Source organism: Limulus polyphemus, unplaced genomic scaffold (genome assembly GCF_000517525.1).
Source record: "Limulus polyphemus unplaced genomic scaffold, Limulus_polyphemus-2.1.2 Scaffold1900, whole genome shotgun sequence".
NCBI lineage: Eukaryota > Metazoa > Arthropoda > Merostomata > Xiphosura > Limulidae > Limulus > Limulus polyphemus.
This window is the reverse complement of record NW_013667510.1, coordinates 43,431-60,684: the sequence shown is the minus strand read 5'-3', so window position 1 is coordinate 60,684 and position 17,254 is coordinate 43,431. Positions and strand designations below refer to the sequence as shown.

General features: G+C 29.7%; 1 protein-coding gene across 4 annotated transcripts in view; it reads right to left on the bottom strand.

Annotated features, from left to right (window-relative positions):
* Positions 1-17,254, bottom strand: part of LOC106465303 (UDP-glucose:glycoprotein glucosyltransferase 1-like) — an 88,753-nt gene that overhangs the window by 29,608 nt on the left and 41,891 nt on the right. For all 4 annotated transcript variants that reach the window (XM_013925510.2, XM_013925509.2, XM_013925511.2 and 1 more), the window contains 13 exons: positions 16,060-16,140; positions 14,173-14,296; positions 13,589-13,681; positions 13,044-13,141; positions 12,452-12,655; positions 11,779-11,910; positions 11,170-11,306; positions 7,034-7,123; positions 6,496-6,681; positions 5,534-5,723; positions 3,004-3,055; positions 2,412-2,518; positions 1,633-1,718 (listed from right to left, as the gene is read on the bottom strand). In XM_013925510.2, the coding sequence (XP_013780964.1) occupies positions 1,633-1,718; positions 2,412-2,518; positions 3,004-3,055; positions 5,534-5,723; positions 6,496-6,681; positions 7,034-7,123; positions 11,170-11,306; positions 11,779-11,910; positions 12,452-12,655; positions 13,044-13,141; positions 13,589-13,681; positions 14,173-14,296; positions 16,060-16,140 (1,580 nt within the window). The remainder of the gene's footprint in view (positions 1-1,632; positions 1,719-2,411; positions 2,519-3,003; positions 3,056-5,533; positions 5,724-6,495; positions 6,682-7,033; positions 7,124-11,169; positions 11,307-11,778; positions 11,911-12,451; positions 12,656-13,043; positions 13,142-13,588; positions 13,682-14,172; positions 14,297-16,059; positions 16,141-17,254) is intronic.

The window sequence follows — 17,254 nt, the reverse complement described above, 5'->3', positions numbered from 1 at the left end:
CCGATTTATGTAGTGATATCAATAGTACTAGTGTCATGAATCTCCAGTGGCTTGCCTTACTTCAGTTGGCTACAAGTCTCTCTCCTGGTGGTCTACTACACTTGATTTATGCACTGAATCAATGGTACTAGTATCAATTATCTTCACTCAATGTCTTTCTTTACCTTATGTGGCTATAAGCTCTTCTTCTGATGGTCCTACTATATGCCCGATTTATGTAGTGATATCAATAGTACTAGTGTCAGTTATCTCCAGTGACTTGCCTTACTTCAGGTACTACAAGCTTCTCTTGAAGAGATCTGTTATATGCCTGATTTCTGTCCTGATATCAATGGTACTAGTATTAGTTATTCTCAGTGTATTGCTTTACTTTAAGATGGCTATAAGCTCCTACTATATGCTCAATTTCTTTACTGATGTCAGTGATTTGATTATTGAGGTATTTTTAAAAACATGTAATGGACATCTCTTATGAACTTACATTGAGTTTTTTACATAAAAGTTTAAAGATTTTTAAAATCTACATTATATTATATATTCTTCCAAGAGCTGACAGTCAATATCACTGGGCTCTTACTGTAGACAAGTACGGTAATAATATTGTATATTGTTGCATAAATTTAAATACATACATTACTATTTGTGACTGATGGTTTGTGAATTAAAAAGATTTGTTTGTTTGTGTATATTCTTTTGGTTGAAGGTTTAGAGGTATTCATTTTGAAATGTTTGTGTGTATGTGCTAGACTACCACATATAATAATTTTCAGGGACTTGAATGGATCCCTAGAAATCTAGCACTTTCACTAGACTACCACATATAATAATTTTCAGGGACTTGAATGGATCCCTAGAAATCTAGCACTTTCACTAGACTACCACATATAATAATTTTCAGGGACTTGAATGGATCCCTAGAAATCTAGCACTTTCTTCTATCACTAGAATAAATAAGTAAAAAAAAAACACTTGCTCATTCAATGAGAAACATATAATGGTAAAACGTGTTTAATCTGATACAGGGTATTATGAATTAAACACATGTGATGACATAAATTCTATATATTTACACTGAAAACTTGAGAAACACAGGAAAATGGTTCAAAATGTCAAAAACATTTTAAAGAAATTCTGAAGAATGAATTAATGCCAGAAATTACTCTATTTACATGTGTTTTTCTCTTGATCTGAACAAAAACTAATTATTTTATTTCATGAAGACATGCTATTATTATATTCCAATTAGCCTCCTCACACACACTCAACACAAAACTTTTACATTGTGACCTCTAAAATAGTTTAAGAACATTTACTAAAAATAGGGTACTGCTTATATGAAAATCAACATCATATCAAACTTAATAATGAAAAAGTATTAGAAAGAAAATTCAAGTTGAATGCCATTATCAACTTTAATATTATTTTTGATTTGTATCATCACTGAAAAACATTATAAACTGCACTTTGAACTCCTAGATCAAACCATCCCAATGACAAGTTTTCATATTGAACCATAGTTTTACAAAATATTAAGAACAAAGTAATCAGTGACAAGCCTACATAATGTACTTTAATTTTACAAAACATTAAGAACAACGTATTATAATTGAGATTTTAATAAACCTTTCTCACCTAACAATCTCATAGATATCAGAAGAGCGACCTTGCCTAAGCCGTAACAGCCAAGCACCTGGTTCTGCTTTCAATTGGAAATATCCCTGTAAAATAAGCATTTACATTGGCTGATAGATAAAACATAAACAAATCACATCTTATTCCCAGAATTAGGTTTAACTAATAAAAAAATTAACAAAACACTAACATATATATATATATATATAGAAAAGCAAAAATTAAAGAAGAGAATACATCATAAGGAAGGATAGCACGAATCTTGCAAAGCGTATCCAAACCTTAGATGAAATACAATTAAATGTAAATTCATGAGAGAAAAGAAAGATAAAAGAGAGAAAAATTCGTAGCCATAATACAAACATCTGACACCAGGGCACAAATCATAAGGTGGATCATCATGTAATTTGTCCTGATTTTTAAGAGGTACTGGTTTAAACTCAATTTTGCCATATTTTACATGTCAAAACCACTTTGTTTCTGCTACAAAATTAATGTTATAAGTATAGTTTAGATAAGCACTATAGTCATTTTTCTTGCATAAGCTATTTCTGCTACATAGTCTATGAAAACCATGCATATCAAATATTGTTCTGGTTTTTAAATTTTTTTTAGTATTGAAGCACTTTATTTTTCAGCAAGAAAGACTTTTGAGATTCATAGGATTAAAATTTTAATATCAATAGGTAATAATAATAACAAAAAATAATTTATCTAATAATCAATAAAAAGCGAATACTTAAAAACAACAGTGAAAATGACAGGAGTGCTTTACTTACCAAATTTGCCATTACAATTGTGTCCACCATCACTGGAGTACTGTTTGTTCCAAGAGTAAACTGTAGTCCACGAGGTGGGTTACCAGAAGATTGTTCAAAGCAGTGACCTATATTAAATATATATATATAAATATAACATGATTTCTCTTTTTTTCTATTACCTTTAGCTAACTTCTTTACTATTATTCTATTCATCTATTTGATGCTGTGTATATTCATTTGTAATTGAATTTTAATTTGTCAATTAAATTACATGCATACCCATAACGTTTTAATGGGTAAAAACATTATGGCATTCTCTCGTTATATTTCTACAGAAAAAATTATAAAATAACTCTCTATTACGAACATTAATCATTCTTAAAAATGCTTTTGTAATTATCTAAACCATAAATGACTTTTAAACTAAATTTCTTTAAACTTTTAAAACTATTGCATGCCTAATACTGGCATTCCAAAACAAAAGATCATCAGTAATTTTAATGTTTAATATACTATTGAAACAATAACAACTGAAGTTTTGAACATAACAAAGGATAATGTATGCTTCTTTTATTATATTGATACTAATGTCATAAAAAATACATTGTACCTTCTAGTAACAAGTGTTCAAGTTCAAACTCTGCATACACTTGGCTTTCAACCTGAAATGAGGTCAAAGTAAATATGTTAAATTGCAGATAAAATTTCACAATCCAATTTATATAAAAATGTACCATGTGTTTCTACTGTATATTCATTTTAAAATACTTTTGCTACAGGTATCCTTTTCTGCACATCACAAGATTTTAACAAGTTACATTCACAATCTAATTAAACTACTTTCTTATCATGGTACATGAATAAGTTTGGCAGAAAAATGTAGTTAATAATCCAAATTTCCCCCTAGTGTGAGAATTGTGACATTTGTTCTCTAGATGTGTCCTCTTCTCTAATTTACTTACCACATAGTTAGAAAGCCAGAAAAATTGTAATAGTTATGGGATATTGTTTGCTTTTTGCATGTTATTATTCCATGTTTTTTTGGTGCTTCACTTTGTTAAAAAAAATTATTTAGTGCAGTAGTAGCATTAGTGTAAAAAAGTAGGGTTAAGTGTAAAAAAAAAGGGGGGGACCCAGGTAAGTACTTTATTTCTTGTTTTAATGTGTGTTCATTTATTACTATAAATGTAACTAAAATGTAAAAATTACAAACTTTTTAGGTTAGATCAGGTAAAATAAAGAATAATAATACATTTTTTTCACGAGTAGCTCGTGCATTATGTAATTCAAAGGATAATGTGGGCTACATGTTCACCAAGTGATTTATAAATTATATGATGTGAATATTACTTAGATGCGATTCAAAGGGCAATAAAACAATAAAATTTAAGTAAAAAGAATGTATATACTGTTATGAGTTTAAAGCTATTTAGGATAAACAAATGTAGTTTCATGTTACAATTTGTAGACATTCTAGAAAGAAAAAAGGTAATTTAGATTAATTTCAAATTTTTCTTGGTGGTTACAAGGTTGGTCAATTTGACCAACCTTGTATAGAGTTAAGATAGAGAAAATAACAGATTAATTATAGAGTTTTACTTAAAAAATAAACGTTTGAAATTTATTTAGGAGATTTTAGAGATTATGCTAATTAAATTTGAGATTTTTCAGATGAAGAAAAGTATTTTTAATCTTAACATGAAAACTGGTTTGCACTTGCAGCAGTCAACACTGACTCCATATATTCATGAAGAAATTTTTAGTGAAAATACTTCATTAAAAATTCAGAGTTTTTTGTCTACAAATGACTGTTAATGATTACTGAAAGCTTGCAAAACATTGTCAAGATACACAAAATATATTAGAAGTTATAGTATAGAAACTATAAAGGTCAATTTGGGGTCATAAACTCAGCTGATTTGATTGAGTTCATAGTGAGAGAGTTAAAGTTTGTGAGCAAATGAAAAACTAGAAGGAAACAAGTTCTAAGAAGTGTGAAATTTTTAAGTTTTAAAAAGTACTATTAAAATAAAGAAATATAAAATTATAATGAACTTGCAACAAAAGCTGATCATAATGACCTTATTTGGCTAGAAAATCATCTCATAAATCAAGTATATTATAGCAAGTATTTACACATAATATTGTGTTAAAGCCATGCAAAATATAAACAAAGAGTTAAACTTTTCCCCACTTGGTGGGTCTAAAGTCAATTTTACTTGTTTTAAATGATTCAAGATTAATCTTGTTTAAGTCAATTCACATGTAAAAATTAACAGATTGTTCATTAAAAGTTATTACTACAATTTTTGCTGTGCATCTTCATTTTTATTTGCATGAAAAGTTCCAGAGTAAAAAAAAAACACACAAAAAGCATAAGTTACAAAATACTTAATCAATTTAATCAATCCTAAGAACAATGCCTTTAAAACAAACTGTTTTTTTTTCTTGTCTTCTAGCTCTTATTGTAAAGGTGAAACTAAAGTCACATGTACACAATCGTTCATAAGGTAATGTTAGGAAGAGCCTAATGCATGACAAACACTATCACTAATCCAAATTTTATTTTGCTGGAAATTTTAATAGCTACTAACCTGAATAAAGATTATAAAATCACATAAGGCTCTGATTGACGATAATTCAAATACAGCTAAATCATAAAAATTTTTTAATGTCTAATGATATAATGAAAAATAACCAAATGATGTGTTAATATTAGTGTAGTAATGATAGAGTGAACACTTAGTACTGAATCTACACTTTTTTAAGAAACATTATTGTAAGCAAAAAAGTCATTAAGCGAAAAGAAACTCTGGGACGTGAACAATAACAACACAAAGTAGTATAAAGTTTCATACTCATAGTTAAAGCTTTATGAGTAAAGAGAGATGGGGATGGTTTGTACTCTTGGATAGTTCAGTGGGATAGAGCATTAGCTCTGGTAGCCAAAAGTATAGGATTCAAGCCCCATTCCTGAAGTTTCTTTTCACTTATCGGCCTTTTCTCTTACAACAATGCTTCTTGGAAAGTGCACTTTCATTAATTCATATATTCTACTAAATCTGGTTTTCAGATACACTATTAAGGGTTGCTCTAAAAGCAAAATAGAACCAGAAATGGAAACAACTACAGCTCTCTACCTGTTCCAAGTGAATGTTATCCAGATCATAAGGTGACCCAATTACTTCTACCAGCCAATTCTCAGGTGTTGCCATAGCCAAAGTTAGTAATGGAGAAGTGGGCATTTTAGAGAAAATGGCTACTGGTCCTTCCCCTAATTCTTCAGCAGGACTAAACACTGGCTCTGGCTCCAACACCAAACGGAAAAAGCTAAACGTATTATGAAACCTTGATTTATAATATCAATAATTTTCAGCAATAATAATATATAATACATGTACATGGGGTATGTCACATAATGATTACTCAATAAATTTGTAAATATGTTTTACAAAAAAGTAAAAATCTGAGACTGAGTAGGCTTTGATATTATTAAATGCTGTAAGCCTCAACCTTCACTATTTTTGTTCTGTCAAGGTTAAAACTGGCAGGATTTTTAACCCTTTGAGTGTGTAATTAAATTTCAGGTGGGTTCTTAAAAAGTGTCAATTATTCACTAAAAAATTAAATTTAGAATTTGACCTTTTTTTAAATACTTTTTCAATATCAAAATCCACTAGTTGCACTTTTGCTTGGTGATGTACACATGCACAGTACTAAGGCAGGAAATTCAAGGACATACGAGTATCCAGATTGTCGCACTATGAGGAAAAGTTTTTGTGACACTGTAAAGTAAATCTTAGTCAACAACTGAACAAATTAGAATCCTACTCTTTCTCAGTTTTTTACATTTTTCCAAAATGTACACAAGTGCACAGAAAAATGTGCCACATTTTAAAACATCTGATGGTTAAGTTAAAGTATACAAAGTAATAAAACAGCTCTTCTGGTTGATAACAATAACTGTGTTCCTACAGTATTATTTATGTTATACCAACAATACACTTTTAAACCTATGATGCTGGATTTCCACTGATGAACTAATTAATGAAGCATTTTAAAACACATTGTAATACATAAAGTACAATCAAAAACCAAGTACCTTTTTAAAGGCATATTAGAATGTTTTTCCACACAGTTCATGAATATACGGAACTTAGCGTTAATCACACGCTGTAAGACCATAAGCAAGGGGGCTAGCTTCTGTGCCCCTCGAGAGACTGGATCAACAACAGCCAATACCTCATGAGCAGGTTCTGTTGCATCCGCTGCAGGTATTGTGATAACACTAGTAAAGACATTCAAAAAATAGAAGAAATGTACCCACATAAATATCAAAACTATACCTCTAAAACATAAGATAACAGTATGAAAAAAAATTATTCCCTGAAATTCTATCTTGAAATGTAATATTTATTCAGTTACTCAACATGATAAATAGTGATGCATGAGACATTTTATGTCATTTAAATATTTATAAGAAAATTCTCTGCTCCAAGTGCATCTGTTTTTGTTTTTTTACCTTCTTGAAAAATTATTTTAGAAAAATGTGAAAAATGAAAATGTTCTTTAAACTGCCTAGGTTGTCAAGCAAAATAACCATTATCTTTAACACCAGATAGCACTACAACATATCATACCTGTGCTTATCACTGTAAAATTTAACATCATGTCTGACACGATTTGGGGGATTGGCCAGTAATAATGATGCAGCTTTCATTAGCAGCTCACTACAGAAATAACAGAATAATATTTTATGATCCAGAAATGTCAAAAATTAAACAAAAAACACAATGGCACAGCAATCACAGGAAATGATTATTCTAAGCCAAAAGCAAAGAATACAAATATATATAAGGAAATGAAATTACTTTCAAAATGTTCATTCTTATAAAAATTTGCAACTTACTTCCTCATACTCATGAATGTTATGAACAACCTCTTCAAGGCAAAACTCAGCCACTAGTTTTGTCTGTACAATTCCTTAGTTTTGACAAGAAAAAAAATGCCTTTTTTTTCTAATAAAAAAATGTTAACTTCACACAATACACACAGCAACAAGGTTTGCAACTTAGAGCAATATTCTCTTCATAAATTCTAACATTTTCACATCACAGTTGCTCTGTGAGACACATTACCTCTGATACATCACATAGTCTACATAAAAACACTGACAACATCCAAAAGTAGTTTCAAACAAGTCAAGTACAGTATTATAAAAAAAATTTAAGTTCATTTTCTTTTAATATAAAAATGAGATAACTCGTCAAAGAAAAAAAAAATAATTGTTTCTTCAGAAGTTACATGAATGGAAGGCATTGCACTCACATTCAACATTTATTTATTAGTTTCTGATTTTCAAACACTCGTATTTAAAAGTTTTTGCTATTTTATAGGTTTCTATGTTTACTTAAAATTGCATAATATGATTGCATAATGATTGCAGGGGTGGATAATTACTGGTCCAATGTGTTCAGGAAACTCAATATCAACAAGTGCACCCACACAATTCCAATGTACCTGAGAATTATTAATTTTACTAGTTATGTTGTATTGTAAAAAACACTAAAATAACATATTTTAATTACAACTGTTAGATTTAAAACTTGAAAAACCAAATTATAATGGAATGATGTTCTAACTTGTGTAAGACAAACTGCTTCATACCTAGCTGAGAACAGGCTATGGTTTCAACTACATGTCTTTACGTAATCTTGTACATTTAAAGCAAGTCAAAATTCATCATACAGTTTGGAATGAGAAAAGCTAATGAATTGAACATAAAGTTATTTATAACTTCCAGTTAAAACTAACATTATGATCTAAGAAAAAGACAATGAAATACATTATTACCATTCAAACAATATTTCATATTCTTAAGCTTTTAATTTCCATTTAAAATTATATGGAAACAACTAGTATACCAATATCATGCAAATGAAGAGTCATGATAATCCAAGCATCTTTAGAAGGAAGACCTTCCTTGTTTGTGTAAGTCGGAGTAAGTTTAGAACCATGCTGTCAAGAATAATGTATTCCTTGCCTTAAAAGCTTTTGTTATACTCTTGACCAACTTAAAACCTTATTACTTTTCTAAAATATTTTTCTAGCACATTGTTCATTTTAAAAATGTTTGAACTTTATACTCGTTTATTTAATAAGGAGTTAAACAATGTATTAAACGAAAGTTTAGGGAGAGGAGTCTGCGCTGGATTGGAAACTTTTGTGGACTACATCTGCTTGTTGAGGACAACTTTCAAACTACTAATGTAGACAAACATGGTGAGTTATAGATTTTAACTCCTTCCTTCTATAATATACCCTACAACTCCCCATGTTTGACATGATGAAGACCTGAACTACTAGTTTCAAACATCATCCTCAACTCAATAGGCAGATGTAGTCCCTAAAAGTTTCCAAGCCAGTACATAAAGTTACTTTTAACTTGCATCTGCAGCACAAAGTAAAAATATACTGGATTTGTCAAGTTTCATACAATAATCTATAAAAAAACAAAACAAGCAGGCCTAACAAAAACCCCATATTTCATACATCTCCAAATACAGAATACACACATACACAAATAGATGAGAAAATATAACCACAAAAAATGTTCATATTTAGCCTTACATGCAGTTTTTTCAATTAATTAGCACTTTCAAACAAAGCTGCTATTCTCGATTTTTATCACAAACAAAGCAACTAAAAATAAAAATGCCAAACACAAGCATACTTTTTAGGCCAATTAAATCTAACCCATAAGCAAGTTTAAACCTTCAATTTTATCCAGTTTACAGTATACTATTAACTTTCAATCAGAACAAGCTATCTACTTAAAGCAAAGCTATAAATTTATTGTTATTTATTGCTAAGAACCCTTTTGAATAGGCAAGTTATTTCATCTTTAGGCCAGGTTTTTTGGAGGTGATTTGTGAATACGGAAAGTTAAATAAAAAAACAATTACACACGATCAGTTCCTCTTTCCTCGTGAACACAGGATTGTCACCTTTTGTGAGAGGTAAGACAGTAGGTTTCAAAACTGGCAGCATACCACAGCAGTTCACATTCACAGTATCACACAGTCCTGTGTTCTTGTTGGACAGTCCTCAGTCAAGGAAACACTAGTATAATAACTGTCTAGATAAAGTTCATGCCCTTTGCCACTGTATGATGTCATTATATTACAAAGAAGCTTATAGGTGACTGATACATTATCACCATCCTCGTTTGCAACATTTTCAATTTTACCTGCATAGAGTGACCATTCAAGAACATATCTAATTTTTTTAACCCAGATAATACAAAATCCTTGAATCCTCATTTATCCAGTTTCTTAGGGTTGTAATGTTTCAAAATAGTTCATCCTTTGAATGCGATTGTCATTTCTTCCAATGCCAATTCCTTTTTTGGACGAAAAGCTTTTGTAAATTTGGGAATTATCATGTCAATCAGTGGATGCACCTTCAATAACATGTAGTGATATGAAGCACCTCTGTCAACTTGATCATTACTGTTTGCAAAGTGCAGGAAGCTCATGATCAATTCAACTCTATCCCTAGTAAGGACACAGCAGAAACCAGGAGTGTCAATTAGCCAAAATCTGTTCCAGTGGTTCTCTGCCTTGGGTTTATTGACTAAGCCCATGGCAAGGTGCAAAGCAAAGAATGCTTTCACCTTCTGACAGTTCACATGTACTCATTTATGAAATTGTGAATGTGGTTTCAAATCATCATCTTTCTTTTGAAAAACTGATCAGTATAGCAGTTTGTTTCTGTTACAATTTGATCAAACACAGCATCATCTAGGAATAATTGCATCATCATATAGATTCTGGTCACCTCCGTACAGTGTGTCCAGTGTTTCTATCATCAAAGTTGGAAATCCAAGGTTGAAAATGTTCATCATCCACCACCAATCATTATTTGCAGCAACAAGTCCATACCTGGTTGTTGTGTCCTGCTAAGCCTAGCCACGGAAGGACGTTTATTTGTAGTTGTACACCCACCTGTACTAATATATTGTTAATACATCCTGCACCATGTCCACAAGATCTCCCTTGAATCCTACCTTGAAATTTGACCCTTTTAGAAATGGGAACCTCATAATCACTTTCAGTGTCACCATTATCACTTGTCCCCACAGACCCAGCTTTGATATTACTACTATATCTACATCAGTATCAGTCATATAATGCTCAAAATCATCATCAAGTAATTCAGGTTCAGAGCCAAAATCACTGTCAGCTTTTACATTTTCAATTGTCTCTTGAAATGTGAAAATACTGAAACAATTTGATGACACTTTCGTATAAAAATTAAACAATTTCAACAGCAAATATTACCAATTTTTTGGTTTAACTTGTTTCAAAACTTTTCTGAACTACCACTGTCTTTTAAATTAAAATTCCTTAGTTGACTTCTTTGTGTTCAATTTTTCTTAAATATTTTAATAAGAAATTGCATCATATATTTTTTTCAATTATAAAATTTCATTATTCAATTGTGGTTTCACAAATAAGTGTTATATATATTTCTTGGTTTAACTATGTCAAACAATTATGTTACTAAACATTTTGAAAACAATCTTCTAATGTTAACTAGAACAAAAACATTTTTTCAGGCAATTCAAAACACTGTTAAGTTATAACTATTTTTTTACAGATTATTTCAAGATTAATACTATATTTAAGAGAAAATGTTTCTTAGCTATTTCAACTGTGTAACAATTTATTCCACATATACTCAATTATCAATATCAAATTAAGTTCCAACTAACCTGTCCTGTTTTCCCATTTCTGGAGAACTCTTGAGTTCTTTACTAAGTTTTGTGCCATACATATTCATTGAGTATTTTTCTAAGAGACTGAAGTCATCTTCACTGAATTTCTCTTCTTCATCAAAAGGGCCATAAACCTGTGACATAAGATTTTAACTGTTAAAAGAATGTGTGGCATAAAATATAGCATAATGAATACATGATTTATGAAACAATGAAAGTATTAATAATAAATTGTAAAAATTCTGTCAAAGGGCTCTCCTAGTTTCATATCAAATGTCAATTCTTCTCACTATAAGACACGGATGTATCAGTTTATTACTTAAAATGTCCTTTTTTCCCCCCAGATGTTAGGAAATTTATCTGTATAAAATCAATCTCATTATCAAATTTATAAAGATTACATATACATATATATATCTATCATAGTAGACACTTATCTTTGTATTTTTTTTTATGTTTATAAGTGTTCACAATCAAAAGGATAATGATATTTAAGATAAACAACATTGTTTATTATAACAAGGGGACACAGTAAAAATATTTTCTCTATACCTAGAAATTTAAATCAATAGCTCCTTTATAAATCTTCATTTTACTTTCACTCACTCTGCCATTAGCAACAACTGCACGGCTTCCAGAAGGTAGCCCAAGAACATTTTTACTGAAGGAAGAGTGTCTGGCAAATATCTCTGTCACATCATTTTCAAAAACTTCCAAGAATCTTTCTGTATTCATATTCTATAGAACAAAAAATGCTTTAGTGTAAAATCAAATTTTTACCATAAATTTCCATTGTTTATAGAAATTCTGTTAGAAAAGCCACACATAAAAGCATTTCATGAATTTTCATTAATTAAAGGAAGAAGAACAATAAATCTTTTTATAATAGTTAGATAGTACTCTAGTTATTAGAATTACAAAAATATAAGCAAAAAGAAATTGTAATTTAATTACACAAAGCACAAACATCTATTATCAAAACAAACTTTCAGAGATTTCCCATCTGATATTTTAAGTATGACTTGAATTTTAAATCCCTATTGATATTTCAGAACATTTTTAATTTTGGGTAGTTCTTCAATGAAGAAAAACTAAGATGAAAAACTGAGTTTTAATAGATAAAAATGAAAACAAGAAAAGACCCTGTCAATAGTAGCACAAAAAACTTAAAACCTAAGTCTTGATAATCAATTCTGGATGATAAACACTGTTAAAAACATTTTAAAGTTAGTTTATCAAAGTGTATATTAATATTGTGATGAACAATGTTAGAACTTACACTAACTGCAAAATTGAGTAAAGTCTTATTTCCTGCCTCAATGGCTTTGATATTTGCTTCCTTCAACAATTTGTTGATGAAAAGTTTAGCAGTGTTCTGCTCCAGGCTGGAGAGTGCTGAATGAATGGCTTTACTTATAACACCTGGACTTAATGGTACAGTTGGGTTGAAGATGACTCCCAAGCGAACTTCTTGAGAAGATTTCTAAAGATTGGAAATAAATAATGCTTTTCATTTTCTTTCAAATACAGTAATTATAAAAATTAGATTTTTGACCAATACATTAAAGGTAAGACTGCAATTTCATAAAAATAGTATTTAAAAGAGTTTTACTAGTCATTAAATAGTTTAAAAAACAGTTTGCTTTTTCACCTATGTATTGATAATTACATTTAAATATTTCTAACACTGGTTTGTTGTATTCACTTTTAAAATTGTATGTATCACAGTTTACATTATATTTACTTTACTTACTTTGTTTGCTCATGATCTCAAGAAAAATCTCACCCATACTGAATAGAAACTAGAATTCATACATGTATATCAAGACCTTCTTTTAACTTAATCTAAAAGCAAAAATTTCACTTTTTACCAGGTGGGCTAGTGCAGAAGCAAGCAGAGCTCGACCTTCAGGCAGGTCATAATCACCAGCTATCCAAATAGTTAATGGATGAAAATAAATTCCCTCTACTATAAAAATGGAAAAAAATATTTTCAGTATCTTTCATACAAATTAGTAATAACAAAAACTCGTTAGTTTCATTCTGTAGATTAAAATTAGTTTTGACTGATGCTAACAATGGCAATAATACATCTCAGGTAAGACGTGTTTCCAGTAGAAGTTGTTTATTAAAATATTTTTCTGTAGCAAATCAGAATGAATCAATCTCAATCTGATATTAAGGATGAAAAAAATACAAAAACAGCGGAATATTATTTTAAAAATGAAAACATTACAGGAAACAGAGAAAACACTAATATCATTGGATGTAAAACAGTAAGTAGCTTTAGGCATATAGCGGAAACATTAATTTTTGCTATTAATCAAATTGAATACTTCTACTGATTAACACACACACACAATCAACCACAATCAATGAGCTAAGAACCAGCAAGACATACATTTTCTTATCTTACCTCGTTTTGTAATATGCTTCAGATGTGCGGAAAATGTTGTGGCCATGTCTGCTACATTCAGGGAATTAAAATCCTCTATTGTAAGATCTTCAACTGAAAAATAATTCATCATCTACTTGCCTTAAATAGCAATATTTTCACACATACATAAAAAAAAATGCATAATCTTACTTTTCTAAAATTATTTTAATGTTTCGGTTAAAATTCTTTGAAAATTAATTAATTTAATACAAAAAACTCCATAACTGATATATGTAGAACACGGTTATAATTGAAGAGAATATGAAATTATCAAATACAAAAGTTTGTTTGTGTCATCTAGAAGAATAAATACACATGCAATAACTAACATAACTATTTTATGATGTGGAAAGAACAGAACTTTAAGGTTATAATCTGGCACTTAAACTATTATCAGACAAAAAAATAAATTTTAATCATTTTTAAATAAAAATTACAGAAAGCAATTGAAGTAGTAATATTACCTCTTGCCTTAAATACTGAGTAATAAAAACTATGTTTTACACATGTCAGTACTCATCTCTTAATATTTTGATAATTTTAACTTTTTTTTAATAACTTACCAACTCTCCCAGTTAAATCAATGTAAGTGCCATCTGAGGAAAGGATTTTCTGATTAAGTCGAGGCATAACATTTTTCTGGGCCATTAAAAAATCTATGACTTCTTCATGGTCTGATAAGTCTCCCTATAAATATACAAAACATAATACAATAATTATTATAATATTTATCTCTAATTATCTTATATGTATACTGCGAATCGTGATGTCTGTCTGTGCATTTGTCTGTCTCCAGTTTACAGCAGCTTCTTCCTGCACTGCACACACACAGGCAAAGCTCAACATTCCCTTTTGAAATGATAGAACAGACATGTTATGTTGATGCCAAATTTTATTTAACAAGTAGGATATTATAAACTAAATTGTTAGGAATTAATTACACTATCATTCACATTTCAAAATGTGATGTAACTTAATGAATAAAAATGTAGATTTACTATATGTTATTGTTAAGCTGCTCTTAGCATGACTGAAATTCTCAACAATTACTTTTCGTGGTGGGCAATATAAACAGTTGAGAGCTTGAGCTCTGAGTGAAACCAAGAGTGCAACATAATTAACCTTTTTAAAGTCCATGAAATAATTCAAATTGATAAATGAACTTAAACTTTTTTCTGTCACTGGGGATGGATACTTTTGCTTTTATGTCTATATTTTGTTTACTTGAATAAACTGATACAGTTTCAAGATATTTGTTGTTACTAAATACAACTCCATGGTTTATAGTTAAACATAGTTTTTCCTCTTTAAAAACATCACTATTTTTTTCTTGGATTTGGTATTTCAAATCTGTCAACATATTGGCAACTTTCTAATACAGTGCAGAAAATCACCAAAATGAAACTTTCAGCTTTTTTGCTTTGAATTATAGTTAATTATGAACAAAAGTTTTCTTATTAGTAAATCTGAATAAAAAAATACAACCTAAAATAATAATTATAAATAGTGAATTAATTATAGTTAGACCTAGAAGGAATTGTGCAGGTGCTGATGTTTGATGAAAAAGTACAGATTATACTCAAGTCTGCAGAAAATGTATAAAAAAAATAAACTTTTACAGAAATCAATTTAAATGAATTACATCTAAATTCATATTTATGCATTTGCACACAATCTGATAGCTACCAGTGTATTATTATCTTAAAAACTAACAAGTCAATGACTCATAATGATAGTGGTTTTATTTTGGAATGAGTTTTATTTTATCATAGCATAAGTAAAGGCTCATTTTTAGTGTGAGCACTGGTAAGTTTCCCACTCAAATGTTCAAAATCCATTGTCTACAAACTGTTGTTGGTGATTTTTTTATGTTTTTAGGTTATTTTTTCATGTAAAATAAAATCATCTTTGACGAGATAATATATTTTGAAATTAGTCTTTCACACAGTAACTTAATTTTCCATATCTATATATTTATTTGTTGTTTTTTAGTGTACAAATGACCTACTTACAAATAAAAGAAATATAGCCTTATTCAATACAAACAGGTGTCTAAGAAAACTTTATATCCATTGGCTCAACATACTCAGCAGGAAACAATGTTAATATTGTTAGAATCATAGAGTGATAACTTTTGTTTTTCTCTTTCATGTAGCTGATACCTGTTTATAAGGTAACTTAAAAAAATTATTCAATAAGTAAAATTTCTGCAGGTTTTAAGCAAAACATTCCAAAGAATTTGGAAAAATTCCCTACAAATTCTGTGTGGGCCTGTTTAAGAATAATCTAGACCATTAGGTACACTAATGATGCACATAAACCTTTTGAAAATAGATCTTGTGTACATTTACAATTTTTCACGACCCTTATTGAAACCAACACAAAACTACATCTATAAAATTAAATTTGAGTTTAAACTTAAACACAAATCCAAAGTTACTCTCTCTCACCTTGTACACACTCTTCTGTATAAAGGGAGTTTGTTTCATGATTTCAGAAAGAACTGCTTCTTCAAACATATCTCCATTTAGCTAAAATAATTAAATATAGTTTAGATTTTTGGAGAAACTCTCACAAAATAAAGATTTAACAGATGTTAAACACTGGTTTATATTATATACAACTTTATAAAAATATACTTTTATAAGGACAATTTTTTAGACCTGTTGTTATTCCACAACAGTTCCTCCTGGCTTCTAAAACAGTTCTATTGGATAAAATTCATTAATACTCCATAAGAAGTACTATAGAGGAAATACTAATGAATGGTTAGCAATTACATTATCAAAATTTGACAAATATGATAACACGCATGTACATTAAAATCTGATAATGTTTTAGCATCAATTCAGAATAAGGCAATTTTTTGTATGTTTAATTTCACAGAAAGCTATATGTACTAGCCATCCCTATTTTAGAATCAACACCACCAATAACAAACTCTTGGGCTACTCTTGTCAGGCCTATGAATAGGATTTCACCATCATTTTTATAACATATCTACAGCTCTGATGTGCAGAATTTGATATTTTTTTGATGGTTATAGGAGTTATAGGGATGAACCATGGAACCTCAGCTCCACAGTATGGCACCTTAACCACTGGGCCACACTCAGCACACTTGTGAATGTAAAAATACTTTTTCTATCAAACAAAATGACAAATAGTTAATTTTTTAGTTTCAAAGCAGGTTTAAATTAAAGAATCAAAGCTACAGCTTTCAGATAATAGCTGGCAGTCTTTAATTCAATTAATGTGATATTTTAAGACAGAATAAAATATCATATACATCTTTAACCCTTTATCATCTCCAATCATATATTTACACATGCTAGACTTCATCTCTCCACCTGTATATATATATACACATGCTAGACTTCATCTCTCCACCTGTACATATATACACATACTAGACTTCATCTCTCCACCTGTATATATACACATACTAGACTTCATCTCTCCACCTATATATATACACATGCTAGACTTCATCTCTCCACCTGTATATATATACACATACTAGACTTCATCTCTCCACCTGTATATATACACATACTAGACTTCATCTCTCCACCTGTATATATATACACATACTAGACTTCATCTCTCCACCTGTATATATACACACATACTAGACTTCATCTCT